The sequence below is a fragment of the Haliotis asinina genome, chromosome 8, assembly GCF_037392515.1.
Source record: "Haliotis asinina isolate JCU_RB_2024 chromosome 8, JCU_Hal_asi_v2, whole genome shotgun sequence".
NCBI lineage: Eukaryota > Metazoa > Mollusca > Gastropoda > Lepetellida > Haliotidae > Haliotis > Haliotis asinina.
The window spans coordinates 60,616,997-60,634,106 of record NC_090287.1 but is presented as its reverse complement, the minus strand read 5'-3'; the positions used below and the strand labels follow the sequence as shown (position 1 = coordinate 60,634,106).

Below are 17,110 nucleotides of genomic sequence, written 5' to 3'. Positions count from 1 at the left end.
AGCTTCATATTTCACGGGACACTAAGTATGTAAGGTGTCACACATGAGCAGTGTGTATTCAACAGGTCTGTCTATATTGACTATGTCAGTACCAGCTGAACAATGCAATACAACAAAAATAATATTAATGACACTGGTAATGGTGATGAGCTGAATTCCACACCACTGAAAGACATGTTCAAAGCGCTAACATACAATCTGACCAAGGAATACCCAAGCCTCGGTTGTTTCTGTCTGTCAAACAATCAGATGCTTCTGTGGAAACTGAAAATAGATGGCTACTGGGAGAGAGTATTTAGACAATTTACCAATCTAGTTTGTGTACAAGTTACGGAAATAAATATGTTCAAACCATTATTAAAACCACTGTTAAAACCAACGAAAAGTATAAGACTGAAAGTGACAAAGAAGACTACTCAACACACTCCTGAACAGCATCATGGTTTGTGTAATGCAAGAACTTAGAGACTATGTGGGCATAACATGGTTAACTCCATATGCAACTGAACTGCTCTCTTGGAAGTTCAGTGTTTTAATACATTTTACCTCTTATCTGCAGACCACTGAAGACATGGGTTAGAATTGGTCTTCAGCCACCCATGTTTGTCATAAGAGGCGACTAACAAGATGAGCTGTTTAGGCTCACTGACTTGGTTGACAGCTCATCATAGTCATTGCTCATGATGTTGATCACTAGACTGTTTCTTCCAAACTCACCATTATATATTGCTGAGTCTGGCATTAACCAACCAACCAGACCCCTCAGTGTAGCAATACTGTCAACATGCTCTGTTCTGTCCAACAGTGAGATGTGCAGCAATAGGCATGTATCTAGCTAGTGGTGTTTTGATGATCGAAAATAATTGAAAAACTGATTGAAAGAAGGATTAAAATAATTATCATTTGTAAGAAACATACTTTTAATTAATTATAACTGTGTTGTTTTAGTATTATACAACTGAATGAAGTAAACTAAATATTAAATATGACAAATATTCACAAACAAACATGCACTTAACTGAATTGCAAGTGTTTTAACTACTGTTATTGTTTACTTGCACTTCCAGTATCTTTCTTGCATCCATGCATTTCATTACATGCCAATATTAGATATAAAAATACACTAATTAGAGAAGAAAAAAAACCGGGGAAACATCTTAAATTTGGTGATTACATTAAAAATGTATACATTTTCATTACAATCGATAAACCACGAGTCCTCCCCAATTGATAATGGATTTGGTGTCCGATTCTCAGCACTGACTGAGACATGAGTGGCAGCTGGCATGTACGTAGTTCCATATGACATGATAACATACACACATAACACTGTCAATCCAGATGTACATACATCACAATCTGGAAACAAAAGCTTAAGGAGCATTATACCTGTCACAATGTGCCTCAGGCAAAGCCTTTCTTCTCATACCACACAGGCCACTGTGACATTTCCACCCACATAAGCTCCTTTTCATGTTCATAGCAAACATTTATTCAGCTACATGAAAACAGTGAATATGTTTAATGCGATTTTTTACCTTACCATTCTTATGAAACATTTCATGCATATATTTATTTGTGTACATCTAATTAACCCCAGTTTATTCTGTGTTTGTTGTTCTATACCTCGGTCAGCCATATTGCAGATATCCAGATATATGCTAGCTGTAAGTTGTCAGTTCTAGTACAAACAATCCAGCGATTGACTTTATTAGCATTGATTAGGAAATGATGACATTCATTAACCAAATCATGGGATTTTGACAACCCAATCCTGTTTGTAGCCAGAGCAAGCATGGGTTGCTGAAAGCCAATTCTAACCCACAGCTCCACATGAGAATCAGAGATTCTGACAACCCAATCCCATTAGTAGAATCCCTAAACAAGCATGTGTTGCTGAAGGCCAATTCTAACCCAGAGCTCCACATCCCAGTACGAGTCAAATTCCTGTCTGTCTTATTTTTTTTCAAGTTTCCAAACAGTAAACATTTGAGTCATGTAACTCAAGCAAAAATGCATGTAGTCAAAAAATTGTCTACCAGAATTTCTCCCTAGTGCTAACTTACATTTAATTCTGAAAGTTGAAATACTTTGGGATATGATATCTTATTTGTAGTACTCTTGTGGGCAAACATTTAATCTTCCCAACAATTTATGTTATTGGAGAAATCTCAGCATTCAGAATCTGTCTGTCATTGAAGACTGAGAGAATAACAAAACAATTCCAGATGGACAGATGGGTTCAGGGAAACTCAACATGACATAAATGAAAGAAAGTGACAAGTAATAGCCTGAAAGGTTGTTATTTTTTGTTACTATAGTAACTAACTCACATCCATAAGGTCAGTTCTCTGTGCAATGCTGTCCAGACACTCCTGGCCTGTGCTATCAGATGACAGGGTACACTCCAAGAATGAACTATCCAACAGGTACACACCAACTATGAATGAATTCTTTGATGATATGTCATAACGACGAGTCCGTTTTGGTCTCCACTTGAATGGCATTTTTAAAATCCAAAATGTCACAGCTCTTCATAAAACGTTGTTCTGAAACAAATGGACATAGTTTAGGTTTTCGTCTTAAGATATCTGGGTGTGGGTTTGAGTGTGTAAGAAATCACTTCAGCTCTGACCTAAATCATATGGTATAATGTAAACAAATGATAGCGTTTTGGCACATACATCACAAATGGACAACATAAAGATAAAAAGAAACTGACATCCACTTAAACTCATTTAAAAGTGTATAATTAATAACAAATACCTTTAATACAATAATAACTTCGTTTCAGAGGAACATTACTTATTGATTAAGTTTAAAGGACAAGATACTTGTTATTCAATTTATACAGATATGTGAAGTAAACACGTGAAATAGAAGGTGTACAGAGACATGGGTGTAGTGAGATAATACTAACTTCTCGATAAAACATTACGCGTTGTTCCGGGGGCTAGTGTACACCGCTAATCCTTTTTATCACTGTCACTGATGTAGCCCTCCACTTCAATCGAAACCTCTGGTGACAAATGAGTTTGGTGGTGTTATTTTTACGACTGTGTATTTCCAAACAGAGGAGCAAGCGGTTTTTCTATCTTCCCACGATGATCTAAATACGTGGGGAAGACCGCCCGCATCGTTGTTGCTGCATGTGTCATCACAAACCGTGATGTCTCATAACGAGGACTGAAGGTCCATGTTTTGTTGTCAACCCAAGTCAGAAAAGTGGTTTGACATTATATTTCCCTTACAACTATTTCTACCTACGGAGCAGGTGCGCATCGCAGGTGAATCTTTCCAAGGACGTCAATGACTTTGCAACATTGTGAATGTTTCGCGAATATTTCATAGAGTAGCGACTGATCAACAGTGGCATTCGAACATTTCTTTTGCAAGGTTTCAAAATCACTTACGTTGCTGAAGTTTTGTATTGTAAATTGCGGTCCATTTATTGGTGACTAATCAGGGGATTGTCACCAGAGAATTTATGAATTTAAGGAGTGTTGTGACATCAAAGTCATTAGTTCATAACAATTTTAACTGTTACAGCCCTGAATGTGATACCAAATTACTTTGAGGCTCATGACAAAAGAGTCATACAATTTAAAAATGCTTGGGGTATCTTTATTAATATATTGAATTATATGTAGACTGGTGAACAACACATACACGTACATGCACACTCACTCACTCACTCACTCACTCACTCACTCACTCACTCACTCACTCACTCACTCACTCACTCACTCACTCACTCACTCACTCACTCACTCACTCACTCACTCACTCACTCACTCACTCACTCACTCACTCACTCACTCACTCACTCACTCACTCACTCACTCACTCACTCACTCACTCACTCACTCACTCACTCACTCACTCACTCACTCACTCACTCACTCACTCACATGTTCAACTTGAGAGGTGCCCATGTCGTGGCTGGGGTCTGATCATGCAGAGAATACCAACTTGGTGTGTCATTTAGAGCGAACAGATCATTCTGAATTTATGTCGCAAAATCACGGTTCGGTCAGCAGAAATGGCCTTCACACACTACACCCACGTAAGAACAGAACCTTCAGATTACTCCAGGGCCCATATCATTTAGAGTTTTGTAAATTACTGAAATAAAACATGAATGTCATACTTTGTTTATACACGTATATGTTGATATGATAGTCTTATTAGTGTCATAGTGAACTGATATAAAACATGAATGTCATACTTTGTTTGTATATGTTGATATGATAATCTTATTAATGCCGTAATGACCTGAAATAAAACATGAAAATCAATGTTATATTTTGTTCCATATATGATGCAGTTTTAGCCCATAAATCAGTTTCCATTTTCGCCAGTCTGGTGCCGTTCTGCCCTGGTTCCATTCAGCTATAACAAGGCAATGTACATATGGCTAAATGTGGATGTTAGTTAAATTGCGTCTGTACGGCCAGAATTTAGGGGAGGGATTTCAATCATAGTGTCAAACAGATCTTCAGAAACGTGATCGCACATTCTTCGATTTTTGGAGTGAAAGGTAAAATTATTTTACGCCACCGTTAGAATAAGGTTCTTTGTTCTACCTTTTTCTTCTGGATAGGTTACAGTTTGTATATTATACCAACAATCTTATATCTCCCTTCTGTTTCATCTTGACGTCTCAAACTCGAAATAACATTCTGTACAGTGACACGTAATTTCGGTAGTATTTTAATTCAATAATCTTACGTTATATCTTTATTTCTTACCCTACCCAATATTGAATAGGGTGGGTGCATCTAATGAAACAATATACCCACATAAGGTCTCGCAAAAAGCACCACCCTAACCATTCGCATCCAACTGCCACAAAACTCACAACAGGGGTCAGCTTTCACAACTAAATAAAGCATAACTGACAATACATTATTGCAAACGCGTACCTACTTCATTGCACTGTGTACCACCATCCTAATCAGTATAGGCATGTAGATCTAGTTGATATTTGACTACCAGCTGATTCAAAAGTGTCGACAGAAAACGAAGCCTCTCAAATTATGCGTAATTAGTTGTAAAGAATATGCATTACATGTTTGACAGTGACGTAAATGGGTTAGGCATTTCAGATATTTGACAAGTGTCGCACCATATAAATTTACTAAAAGCTAGATCGGAAAGATTTGATATGCCCCTGTGACATGAATAATGTCATTCTGGTCCTGAGAGTCTTTAGATCAAGTATAACATCAATCTACTTTGAATTGAAGTCGCAAAATTGCGCAGAGCGCATGCGCAATGGAGATGGCGGTTTAGGGTGCGAAATTCGAAAGCCCAGTATATATTCAAGAAAATAAGGGTTAATCTGGCGTAAGTTTTGAGTAATCATAAGCATGGTATATCTGACAATATTTTAACATATTGTAACACATCTTTCTTTGGAAATAGGAAATTAGTTTGTGTCTTCAATATTGCGGCATTTTGATGATTTGAGTAATGTTTGTTTTCATTTCTATTACCCGAATGGTTTCAGCTGGTTTTCCATGATTTAGACACAAATCATGACTGACTGTTTTCATAAACTATCAACAATCTCGTGTGGTACGGGCGGCAAGGCTTTGATTTTGGGCCCTTTGTTTTGTATCCATAGATGTTTAGTCAAGACGATTGAGCCAATGTTTTTCAACTATTTCGTAAATTTGAATTTGCATTTTGAGAGCTACAGGCATGCTAAAGAATATATCACAATTTACCACTTTTGGTTCTCAGAACGAAATTTAACAAATTCTATCAAGGAATACAACTGCACCATGGACTGAGCAAATCATGGATAGACAGTTTCTTTATTTCAATGGATTTGGGCCAGTATAATCATGATGATCATGGTGAAGCTGAAGCTGCCAGTTGCCAGAGACTACTGAATGATGTTACATGTCTTTATCATTGTTTGTTGAAGACTGGGCAAAAAATCACATCATGGAAATATAACAGATGGACTTGAATGCGGACCAATTACAGGAACAGACAAATTTCTGAAAACTGTTATTTGTGTGTGTTTATTTTATGGATACCTTCAGTTAAAGACGTAGGAAACTTAGTCTCACTTTTTCCCCATTGTGTAGGTAAGCCAGGATGAGTTGGGTAGCAGATGAATGGAAGGATGGGCTACCCCCAAGGGCTCTACAGAAGATCGAACAGCTAGAAAAACAGTTTGAACGTATTAAAAAAGAGAGAGAACAGAAGCAGTTCCAGTTAGAAAGTTTGGAACAGGTATGTTTTATGTCCCATCTTCTGTGAAGCTATGCATGGTCAGAACTAGTAATTTTGTTGTTCCATCGTGATCATGCAGAACAGAAAGTAACATAATCGTGAGAATAGGAGACAGTCGAACCGAGAAAGGATTAGGCATTTACTTGTGGCCTGAAATACTTATCATAAGATGAATGGCAGCTCTGTATCTATTTGTTGCAAACTACCAGAAAATTCCAATGATTCTCAAATTGTGCAATGGCTGTGGTAGTTGCTTTATTTTACAATAGCCAAGCCAGTAACCTGTCAACAATAAAACATTTTCTTTGTCCTCATATGTTACCAGTGTAAACGGGAGTGGGGAAGTGTAGTGGTTAAAGCATTAGTTCATCACACCAAAGGCCTGGGTTTGATTGCCCAAATGGATGCAATGTATGAAGCCCATTTCTGGTGTCCCTTGCTGTGATATTGCCGAAATATTGCTAAAAGCAATTTAAAACCCAACTCAGTCATTCACTGAAAGAGTATAGTTTAGTGGAATCTTCAGCGTTTTATATGTATCCTGTTTAAAACTATAGATTGTTTAAATTAAATGTTGCTTCAGTATTTGTTTTTCTGATTGTTTTGTGTTTGTTTATTTGATGTGTGGCTGCTTTTTAATATTTATAATTTTGATGGCACCAAATAACTCAATAAGACTTGGTAGCATCGTAAGTGAGTTGTGGTCTCCACCTGAGAGAGCTCTAGATTTGCTTTGTTAACGGAGCAAAGCACGGGGTTTGTCAGATGGAAAAATAATGTGCTTTAGGGTCTGTTGGACAAACTACATTTTTAAATATATTTTGAATATCAGCAGTTGTTATTATCACTACTGAAAAAAAGATTTATGACTTGTTTTGTGATCAATAGGCGTTACAAGCTCAGAAGCGGAAAACTGAGGAGGAAAAGAACCAACAAGCTGTGCTTAAACGTGAAGCACAGTCTTTGTCTGAGACATGTGAGGATTTAGAGAAGAAGAGGCAGAAACTTGCCCAGGATATTCAGACAAAGACCAACCATGTGTCATGTCTTGAAGGCCAACTGTCACATGCTAAACAGTCACTGGATGCAGAGACTAACAAGGTACAAATTCAATGGGGTAAAAAATTGTTATTGACATAGGTAACCGATTTCTACTTTGACAACAACATTTAGCAGAAGTGCACAATATGCCCTTGATGGTAACTGTACCTATTATGTCAGTCTTAATGGGAAATGAATTCTAAGTGGCAGTGCCTTTCTTCAAATGCATCAGCTGCAAAACAATTTTACTTTCATTTTCTTCATCTTATGCAACGGGAGCAATTATAATGCTTCATCAGCTTCTGTGAAGCATGTATCATTTATGAATCGTGCTGTGTTGATGGTGTAGTGGTAAGAGCCCCTACCAAGAGTGGCAGGCCTGAGGTTCGATCCCTGGCCGTGTCATACCATAATACTTTTAATGATTTTACATGTTTGCCTGTATTGAAGGGGATAAAAGAGTCCTAGTTTAGTTTATTTGGGGTATCCATCTTAAACCAGTCCCTGGATTCCGTGATTTCGTGGTTGCAGAAAAAATCGCAGAATTTACCTTTCCATGCAGAAAAGCGTCTGGTCTGCAGAAAACATGTTTTCTTGCAGAATTTGCCTCTTTTCTGCCACAGAATTTGCTTGTTTTAAAAATTGAGTGAAAACGGACTGACAGCCAAAATGAAAAGTAGAGATAATGTCAAAAGTATGATCGATTACACATAAAACGAACTGACATATTTACTGTGACAACATTTTCAAAATAATCATGATTAAAGATACTTTATTAATAAGGCAAGTTTTGGGCGTCTTTCAAATATTATTAGATGAACTTGACACTGCAATTACATTCTCAAAATCGATCACTTTGCAAATTGAAATTATTTTAGATTTAGTTTAAATATAAAATTGTTATTTGCATGAAACAGGAAGTTGTTGCTCTGCATCTAAGTTACGAATGAGAGGAGAGAAATAACTTTCAGCGAGTGTTTAATTCTCAAACACAGAAAAAGGTGTGGGTGCTTTGTCATCAAACTTACTCACGATGTGATGTAAGCTGTCGACTTAACATCATATCTGTGTTTGAGAATTAAACTATGAAGGTCTGTATAATGTTTTTGTTGTTTTACCTAAATGTTTTAACCGCAGAATGTTTCGCAGAATATTGAAAAATAGGGTGCAGAATTTGCTTAAATTTGCCACGGAATTCTTAAAATTTTGCTGCGGAATCGAGGAGGGACTGTTAAACTGTCTGATGGTATGTCAGTGCAGTATGTATTAAATGAGCAGACATCATAATGGCAATGCACAAAAACGCTGAAAATCAAGCCAGCTGTCTTAGGGATCTTTTATTGCAGATTTATATTAACCTCAAAAGCAATTCAAAATGAACCAAACCAAAACCCCTCGAAATCCACAGATCCATGGAAAATTGTATGTCTGAATCAGACATAAACAGGCAGACACTGACACACTCACATTTAAAGCCTATTTAATCCCTCAAAAGTTAAGACTGTTTCTGCTGTTTCTTTTAGGTGTCTCAGCTGAAGACAGAGCTAGACCACGTCCAACATGAACATCTTGAAGCTGTGAAGAAATTTGAGAAATTAACATCAGACCACAATCGTCTGCAAGAATTTAGCAACCATCAGAAGAAACAACTGGAGGACCGTATCCGTTCACAGGATGCTGGCCAGGATGGGCAACGAATTGGGGGTAGTGGTAGTGGGAAACAGGTGCCCTCGCCCACCGCCATTCAACCCAGTGTGTCAAATGGTGTGTTTACATTATAGGCTATTTCTCACTTTGCTGTCAGTGTTCACAAATGGTGTTTCAAAATAACAGGATATTGGGTCCTGTTAGTTTCAGATGTCTGTCTGACCCATTGAAAATTCACAGGACCCATTGAATAAAATCAAACACTCAGTTCAGATTTAATATTTCTTATAATGGGCGTTGAAATCATTGACAAACATAAGATTTATAAACGGCAAACAAATTTCACAAAAAAAACCCCCTCATGTCACATATAACAACTTCAAAGTCATTGTGAAATATGCAGTCAGACACTGGGGTTGGGCGGGTTGTAGATTTCTATCAAACTATTGGTGAATCTGCCAGATTTGTCAGAAGGTCAGATATTATTCGTGAACGCTGTGCCATTTGTCCAAATATTGATAGATTACTGTGTGCAAAGGTCTTGTTATGGTTTAACAGCCTTTTGTCTGTACTTACAGCTGAAGTAAGTGCACTAAAGAATCAAATAGCTGAGCTGACAGCACTGAGACAGAAGGATAAAGATGATCAGAAAAAACTGCAGGATGAACTCAGCGCTCTGCAGTCACAGGTACATATTTACCAACTGTTGTGAAAATAATCTTATGGTTCTGTAAATAATCGAGTCTAGACCAGACAAGCCAGTGATTAATATCTTGAGCATCACTCGCGAGCCTGACCACCCGATCCTGGTGATCTCCTTATATAACAGATATGGATTACTGAAGATCAATTCTAACCTGAATCTTCATGGGTCTCGTCCTGCCATATGCACCATAGAATGAATGAATATCATGTTCAGTAACAGCCCTGGACTTCACTGTCCAATACCATTTACATTTGTGACAAGTGAAGAGAGTCAGAGTAACAACACACATGTGTCATCTGAAACTTCAAGTTGGCAAATTCTGGCAATATTGAAACCCAGTGTTTACACCCAGGTCTGTGTGCTTGAAGGGAATGTGAATGTTTTGCTAACAGTCTTCTTGTGCTTGTGGCCAGGCTGGTGCTGACATGAGCAAGACTATCTCTGAGTTAGAGACTCTGCGGCGAGAGAAGCAGGACCTGACACTGAAGCTGGAGAACCAGAGTGCTGCCACCAACAACCGCATGCAGCAGATGGGGCAGAGTCTCCAGGACAACAAGGGAATGACCGGCATGCAGCTGGACAAGATGGAGCAGGCCCTCAGCAAGCTGAAGAAAGAGAATGAAGGTCAGCATCATGGAAAACTGCCCTATCATGGATGTGGCATGAAATGATAGGCCTTTATACAGTTGAATCTGTGTGATTTCACCCTTAATCTATCAAAGCGCATTTGATCTGAATTGATTCATTAGCCATCAAAACACGAGGGACGCGTTTCACTCGGGTTGTTCATTAGGATTTGGCGGATGTGAGAACATCTCATCAGTAATGAAAACACATGTTAAGTAGGATTAAGGTAAACTACACTTAAATGTATTGTATACTACACTTACAAATCAACCCCTACTATCTGTCGTGATGCAAGTTAAAAATAGCCTGCCACATGATCTAAGTCATGTGATCCCGTCCGAAAGTTGACTTTCTGCAAACAGCATAAGTTCAACACGATTCCATATGTTATTAGGGCATTTACAATTAACAAAAAGAATATAAATTGGCCAAATAGAGACTTTGTCAAAGATTTACGTTTTTCTTCTAACTTACCACCTGAAGCTCCACATGCTACATGATTACGTCCGAGACAACCTGACAAATGGATGTGGCATGAAATGATAGGCCTATATACAGTTGAATCTGTGTGATTTCACCCTTAATCTATCAAAGCGCATTTGATCTGAATTGATTCATTAGCCATCAAAACACTAGGGACGCGTTTCACTCGGGTTGTTCATTAGGATTTGGCGGATGTGAGAACATCTCATCAGTAATGAAAACACATGTTAAGTAGGATTAAGGTAAACTACACTTAAATGTATTGTATACTACACTTACAAATCAACCCCTACTATCTGTCGTGATGCAAGTTAAAAATAGCCTGCCATGTGATCCCGTCCGGAAGTTGACTTTCTGCAAACAGCATAAGTTCAACGCGATTCCATATGTTATTAGGGCATTTAAAGTTAACAAAAAGAATATAAATTGGCCAAATAGAGACTTTGTCAAAGATTTACGTTTTTCTTCTAACTTACCACCTGAAGCTCCACACGCTACATGATTACGTCCGAGACAACCTGACAAATGGTAACCTGCGTTCCGCCTACCATGTGTTATCGGTACACTTATATGTTATGATGATTCACGGTTGACTGTTGTTGTATTGATGTATTGATATGCGTACATGTAAATCTTTTTTGCTTTCACTAAATTTTCACAATTTGCTTGTTTGATCCAGTTAACCTGACATATCGCTATCCGAATGATTTTCGAGTGAAACCAGACGTCATGATAAATGGGGTTTGACTGTAGTATTATTTTATTACTTTTTATGATTTGCAAGGAATGATGATTCAAATGTGTGACATGATGATACATATTGTGTGTAAAAATAGATCTTCCAGATGTGCTGCTAAAATCTCAAATCATAATCATTTTGTAATACTTCAGCCGAAGTGTAATGTGTTTCGTATTGTTTGTGATGTATTGCATAAAATTCTCAATGTTAATCAACTAATAAGAGGTAGTTGTTAGCAGTCTTAGGATGCCTCTGATATGCTGTTTTCACACCCAACCAGCAATCAAGAATGGCAGTGCTAACCTGGAACTACAGATCCAGGCAAAGACGAAGGAGCTGCATGAAAACAATGGCCGCCTACAGAAGATGCAGGTGGAGTTAAACAAAGCCGAGGCCATGGTTGGAGACAAGGAGAAGCAGGTCAACCAGCACCGCGATGAAATAGGGAAACTGAAAGTTCAGATTGAACAGACAAACAACAAGGTAGTTGAGACATTAAGCTGAGTGACAGATGAAAGGCTAACTATTGGTTTGAAGGATATAAATCATTCATATCTGTTGTACCTGATTTTTTTGTATATCTGTTTCAATGTATGAGTTTTTTTAAACGTCACTTTGCTGTATTGCAGTCCTATAATCCCATCCTCCTCCCCTGTTCAGGAAGTTGAGATATTTTAAGGCTGTTACTGATACTGTCTAAGCCTCAAACATAATGTTAAGGGACTTGCCGTTAGTGTATGTCTGCTGTGTCTCATCTTATCTGGTTAGCGACTCACTCTATCAGTTTTGGACCCATTATACTCTATGCATTGATGAATTTGATTCTACTTTGCAAAGATCTTGGATCTTGAAACAAAGAACAAGAAACTGCAGCAGGAGGTAGATACAACGCGACACAACGCTGATTCTGCTCGGATATCTCAAGAGCAGAAACTGAAGGAGCGAGAGAAGGAGTTGAACAAAGACATAGCTCAACACATGGATACTGTTCGAGCTGGGGAGAAGCTGCTGGCAGAGACCAAGAACAAGATGCAGCAGGAGATCAAACAGGTAAACGTCCCCTTTAGCATGTCATAACACTGAATACAGCTGTAATCACAGTGATTAGACTCATCTATTTCTCATATATTGAAGTTAAAATAACATCCAGTCAGTTTCCATGACTGTAGGACTAAAAAAAACATGTCATGGGATAGGGGCTGCCTTATGAGTGTTCATTCATCGAACTGGAGGTCTGGATTCTGTCACCAGATAGTTACAAGGTAGTGTTAAGTAACTGTTTCAGGTGTCCAATCCCTCTGTCTCCTCTCCTCTCCTCTCCTCTCCTCTCCCCTTCACTTAGATAAACCACCTTGCCATGTTGTAGAGGACACTGTGGAACATACTCCCGTCTAAAGTCACTGTTTACAACTTGAATGTGTGTGTTGTCTGTGTCAGTGTGAGACAGAGCAGAACCGTCTGAAGTCTCAGTGTGAGAAGCTGGAGCAGGAGAAACAGCAGCTGCAGAGGGAGAAGAAGGATCTTACAGACAAGCTGGCTGCCATAGACCATGCCCTCAAGACACATGATGCCTCCATTGCAGCCATGCAGAAAAATGTCGATGAAGCAGTTTCTGAAAAGGTCAGACTTTCTTTTAACATTTGAACTTCATCACTATGCCTGTAAACTATCAAATTCATGCTGATGATGTTTGGAGATGGTGACAGTCCTTGAAGCCATATGATGTAACCTCATTGTCTCCAAGTTTAGATTCACTTATAGTTTCTTGACACATTGTTCAGTGGAGTTAGCTTTGTTCTCTTAAGAGCTCAATTTAGAGTTAACTGGGACATGTTTGATGCAGTTTTAATAAGACTGGATGTGATTTGTTGTTTTAGAACAAGGTTCTCCGTGACATGGAAGAAACCCAGAGAAAGATGGAGGCCACTCAGCAGCAGACAGAGAAGATGAAGGAGACCACAGACCGTGTTGACCAGGTTAATAATGATCTGCGGGCCAAGATGATGGACAAGGATCTTGAGCTTGAGAGTGCTACAGCTGAGTGTGAACGTTTGTCTGCCAGGCTTGAGTCTGAGATGGTAAAGATGCAGCAAAAGATTGAGGAGTTGGAGGCAGGGAAGGGAGAAGCGGAGACTGGCCTTTCCATGTCCAAGTTGGATGTTCTCAAACTTAACAAGCAGTTTGTAGACCTCAAGTCAGAGAAGCAGAGTGTGGAACAGGCACTGGAGGAGAAAGAAAAGGAACTTGCCAAAGTGACAGCTCAGAAATGTGAGATGGAGAGACTCCATGATGGCATGAAGGGGCAGCTGGACCACCAGGCTGATCGGTTTGACAAGCTTGCTCGTGATCTGACGGAGAAAGAGAATGAACTGAAGGACCTGATAAATAGTCTCTGTCAGAGAGATGCAGAGTTACACAAGCTGAAGAATCAGAATGATGAAAAAGATTTGGCTCTGCAGAACAAAGCTTCCATTGTGGAATCAAGGGACCAAGAAATTCACAAACTGAAGGACTCTCTCAAGGAAATGGATGAACAAATTTCAGAAAGGAAGAAAGACTTTGATGTTGAGATAAAGAATGCAAAAGATTCTTTGAATCAAGCCCAACAGGATATTGGTCTGCTGCAGAAGGAGCTGACCTCCACTAAACACGAGTGTTCAACACTGAGGGCACAGGTGGAAGAACTGAGATCTCAGCTGGAGATTCAGCAGCAGTACCTGGCTGAACGTGATGAGGAGAATGGGTCTCAAAAGAAAGAAATTGAGAAGTTAAACCAAGAGATTAAAGAGACTTGTCATTCTGCAGAAGTAAGAGCCAAGTCCCTTCAGGAGGAAACAGACAAATTGGAGAAGCACTATGAAGCTGTGTTATGTGAAAAGGGGGAAGAAATGGAATCTAAAGTGTCCGAAATGAATAAAGTTATGCTTGAACTGGATAAGGTCAGGCACTGCTTCTCCGAACTGCAAAGGGAGCATGACAATTTGAAGACCAAACACAGGGAACTGAATGAAGAAAAAGAGAATGTGGAGAAGACTTGTTCTGGTCTTGGTGAGCAGATCGAGGACTTGAAGACCCAGATTTCTTACATCCAGGCTGGACATTTCACAGAGATGCAGAATGTGGAGACACAGTCTCGAACCATGCAGGACAGTTATAACAGTAAGTGTAAATGGATTCAAATAATCTCCTCATCTCATTTTGTTCATGAAGGTATGTTAATACTGGTTTTCTGGTTCATAGTTTCAATAAGAATATTATTATCTGCAGATTTTTTGTAAACACTGTCAGCCTTTATTATATTCCTGCTATGAAGTGTATATAGAGTTCATTCTGCCTTTCTGTCCCAAAACTTTGTCCACAGCCTATCTCTTAAAGGTTACTTGCTAGGTTCACCAGCTTTCACACATGTGTTAATCATTTCCCATAGATGTGCCTTTTGCTATTCTATGATTTATCAAAATTATATTTTTGCTGTTTCCATGCATCTTTTTTATGTAATTTTCTCCCTTTTTTGAGAATATTTTTCAACATGGTGATGAATATTTCAGAACTGGAGGCAGAACTCAAGAGTGCCAGTGACAAACTGTTGTTGGGAGACAGCCGTATGACGGACCTGCAAGAGAAGCTGCAGGGGCTTGAACAGGAAAGGGAGGTCTTGGGGAAGAGGCTGGATCTCTCTGAGAACACTATCAAGCAGTTGCAGGAGACACACAGGTATTGTCACAATGCAATACACATCTCATCAATGACCCATTACTCCTGTCTGTGCAGTGAATGGATGATTATAACATTTATACTTCTGCATTATATGAGAAAGTTTTTTGTTTTTTTTTATTCCAATGGGGAGCGGGGAGACAGAAGTACTATGAGAAACAGAAAATATGCATATTAATGTTGTATGATGAAACATTATACAGTAAATGTCTGGTGTGGGGAGTCTTTATGTCTAAACCATTACTCTTTTAAAGTGCATGTTGAACATACTCCATGAAAATGTTTCAGAAATGATTTTTGTCATGACGTCTACAGTGTATGTTACTGGTTAGGCCTTATAATGAGTTGCCTGACTTATGAATAAAGCAAGCAGTTATTGATGTGACTTCATATATGGTCTGCAGCTGTCAGGATGTGACTATAGAGAAGCTAAAGGCAACTTTGGCAGAGAAAGAAGATGCTCTTGATCATCTCACTCAGGAGTTTGAGGCTAAGACTGCCACTCTCAACCACCAGGACAAACAACTCAAAGGTGGGTTCGACATTGTGTATATTGTCATGTATACCTGTTCTATATCAACTATGATTATCCATGTTGTGGAAGTGCTGTCCACACTAAATGTGGAGTTCCCTCAAAGCCAACTCCATTTCTGTGATGGACAGTGAAAGAAGAACACATGGCACAAAAGTATAAGTAAGTTTTTCCTTGCATTTTCGCTATTTTGCGAGCATATCAGCTTTTGCCATTTGGCAGAGGGGTCTAGAAATCTACAGACCTTTCTGTAATAGCTTGACACCTCCATCTTTATTGCAGCTGTACACTAAGTGAGGGCATCCTCCTGAGTGTCGAAACATGACCACAGAAAATGATCATTTCAAAACGAAATATGACATCCACATCAGCAGAGGCGCCTTTTTTAGCTGTCAATTCTTAGTTATTTTGCATCTTCATTCACAGTGTAGGCTTTGTGTTGAATGTTTACATTGAATTCTAAGATCCTTCGGTGAAAGATGAAAGGCGCCAACAGTACTTTTTCAGATAATACTATGCTCTATTTTGCATTGCGTCACAATGCCATTGTGTCACTGCGCCATTCCAGTCTGCTCCCTCGTAATCAAACACTTTTGCATTGCGTCACAATGAAACCGATGTCACAGTGCATGTCAGTTGCCATTTGCCTCGAACAGTCTGCTACAGTAAACAATTCCATTGCATCCCGTTTCTTGGTTTGCAGTTGCATCACTCAACTAACATCACTGGTGGAAACATTATGTTTTTGTTTTCGGTCAGATAAAACGCCTCATACTTCGACTCACAATTTTCCAGCAACACTGTAATGGTCACAGTGTTTACATTCCCACTGTGCAATTGTGGAATGTATCTTGACTAGTCTGCTTCATCTCTATGTACTGATTTAAACTTATGTATTTTAGTAGAAATACAGCATTCATATTGCCCCATATGGTTTACATTAATCACAGATATAATTTTGAGGAGATATTTAGCCTGAACATAAACCATCATCAAATTGTTTATCATCAGTCATGGTTTAAAAGAATATTTTTAAATTGGCTGCCATCTTTTCCTACAATGTTGGACCCGTGAAGGTCCTGGGTTAAAATAGGCCTTCAGAAACCCAAGTGTGCCATAAAAGGCGACTGTGCTTGTCATAAGAGGCGACTAACGGGATCGGGTGGTCAGGCTCGCTGACTTGGTTGACACGTCATCGGTTTCCAATTGCACAGATTGATGCTTATGCTGTTGATCGCTGGATTGTCTGGTCCAGAATCCACTATTTACAGACTGCCACCATATAGCTGGAATATTGATGAGTGCGGCGTAAAACTAAACTCACTTTCTACAAGGTTTCACACAACGTACAAGATATCATGCTGAAGGGAGA

At 38.9% G+C, this 17,110-nt stretch overlaps 3 protein-coding genes across 4 annotated transcripts in view; 2 read left to right on the top strand and 1 right to left on the bottom strand.

The window, feature by feature from the left end:
- Positions 1–3,227, bottom strand: part of LOC137294087 (tyrosine-protein phosphatase non-receptor type 21-like) — a 34,962-nt gene extending 31,735 nt beyond the window's left edge. For both annotated transcript variants that reach the window (XM_067825027.1, XM_067825028.1), the window contains exons 1-2: positions 2,921–3,227; positions 2,334–2,549 (exon numbers count right to left, since the gene is read on the bottom strand). In XM_067825027.1, the coding sequence (XP_067681128.1) occupies positions 2,334–2,507 (174 nt within the window). In that variant the 5' untranslated portion in view covers positions 2,508–2,549; positions 2,921–3,227. The remainder of the gene's footprint in view (positions 1–2,333; positions 2,550–2,920) is intronic.
- Positions 1–17,110, top strand: part of LOC137294098 (dynein regulatory complex protein 8-like) — a 118,220-nt gene that overhangs the window by 45,810 nt on the left and 55,300 nt on the right. The window lies entirely within an intron of this gene.
- The window catches only part of LOC137293725 (centromere protein F-like), a 29,747-nt gene continuing 17,899 nt past the window's right edge, over positions 5,263–17,110 (top strand). Inside the window, exons 1-12 of the mRNA XM_067824434.1 lie at positions 5,263–5,349; positions 6,102–6,249; positions 7,138–7,350; positions 8,814–9,054; positions 9,516–9,625; positions 10,057–10,267; positions 11,773–11,975; positions 12,330–12,542; positions 12,930–13,112; positions 13,370–14,651; positions 15,041–15,206; positions 15,611–15,738. Coding sequence (XP_067680535.1) covers positions 6,112–6,249; positions 7,138–7,350; positions 8,814–9,054; positions 9,516–9,625; positions 10,057–10,267; positions 11,773–11,975; positions 12,330–12,542; positions 12,930–13,112; positions 13,370–14,651; positions 15,041–15,206; positions 15,611–15,738 — 3,088 coding nt within the window. The 5' untranslated portion in view covers positions 5,263–5,349; positions 6,102–6,111. The remainder of the gene's footprint in view (positions 5,350–6,101; positions 6,250–7,137; positions 7,351–8,813; positions 9,055–9,515; positions 9,626–10,056; positions 10,268–11,772; positions 11,976–12,329; positions 12,543–12,929; positions 13,113–13,369; positions 14,652–15,040; positions 15,207–15,610; positions 15,739–17,110) is intronic.